We start from the raw sequence: 1,212 nt of genomic DNA on the forward strand, positions 1-1,212 counted from the left end.
TCAAAAATGGGCGACACCAAGTCCCTCTGGATGAAATCTGGAATTGGAATACAGTTAACATTTTTGTTTACTAGTATAGCAGTTCTAGGCGACTCTATGTCACGTTTATATATCAACTTACTTGATTGATGTTGAAGGCCTTTTATATGCCCACCGACTGTCCATGGCTCCTGGATAAGCGCTATGGCCAGTCCTTTTGTGGCGAAGGTCCTGCACAAGGTAGCCGATGCTCCTTTCGCGTGGTGCAGGTTCGCCTGTAACACCCCTATGGTGCTCATTTTTGTTGAGTTTTATTGAGAGAGCGTTCGACTTCCTTTTGAAGTCGAGCTCTTCGTGGCCCTTTTTCCTTCTGGCGCTCTTTTGAAGTTGTTGATGCTCCACCCACAGGTGGCCGCATCCAAAGCCTTTTTTGAATGGCGGCTCTACTAGTAGTTGGGGCCTCATTTGGATTCACAATAGACGTAAGTGTTGATTGTGGGACCACGTGCTCCACTTTCTGTTTCTCCGTCCTTGTGATCTGGAGTTTATTTGGAACCTTTTGTTCCACAGGCCGTTGTTCTGGCTGCCCCTCCTTTGTCATACTGTTAGTTTTAAGCAGTAGCTTGACATGGCTGAAGCGATATGCAATTCTACCTCCACTCTGGACCAGTGAGTTCCAGGATGCAACGACGACAGCAAAGACGATGTGGAGCAGTGAAGCTTCTGCGGTCCGCTGTAATACCTTCCAGGTGCTTGCTTTAATCCTGTTCTGGGCCTCAATTGTGGCAAGAACCTTGGTATTTTCAAAATCGCAACTGTGTGGGAAGTATCCTCGCACCAGATGTGTTTTTGGAAACTCCGACTCTTCAACCACTTTGGCGCCCAGTTTAGCCTTTGTTGCAATAGCTGCCGCATTTTTACGGACCCATTCAGCCGTTTGGTTATTTGTGCACACCATCATGAGCCATCCCGTACGAGGGAAACAACCTTCAAATTCTGGTTTAACCTCGTCAGACGCCAACTCTATGGCAGTCTCAATTATAGCCTCCTGTAGCTGTGCAGTCTGTTCCCTGTTTAGGGGGCACTTAGCCAAATCAAAAGGAACAAATCCTAATTTGATCCCCTTGGCCTGACTGGCTACTTGGCTGAAAGAGGGTTTACTCGATCCCTGAATCGAGGTGTTTTGTTTTGGTTTCTTACCAGCTGGCATGACCATGTCGTCAGATAAAGCCC

At 47.4% G+C, this 1,212-nt stretch overlaps 1 protein-coding gene across 1 annotated transcript; it reads right to left on the bottom strand.

Moving 5' to 3' along the window:
* Positions 1 to 642, bottom strand: LOC119663568. Its single transcript, XM_038073177.1, has 2 exons — positions 122 to 642; positions 1 to 37 (listed from the first exon to the last, which is right to left on the bottom strand). The coding sequence occupies exons 1-2, from the start codon at positions 442 to 444 to the stop codon at positions 1 to 3; spliced, it is 360 nt and encodes a 119-aa protein (XP_037929105.1). The 5' UTR covers positions 445 to 642.
* Positions 643 to 1,212: the final 570 nt, after the last annotated feature.

The sequence above is a fragment of the Teleopsis dalmanni genome, unplaced genomic scaffold, assembly GCF_002237135.1.
Source record: "Teleopsis dalmanni isolate 2A unplaced genomic scaffold, ASM223713v2 unscaffolded_contig_0582, whole genome shotgun sequence".
Classification (NCBI taxonomy): domain Eukaryota; kingdom Metazoa; phylum Arthropoda; class Insecta; order Diptera; family Diopsidae; genus Teleopsis; species Teleopsis dalmanni.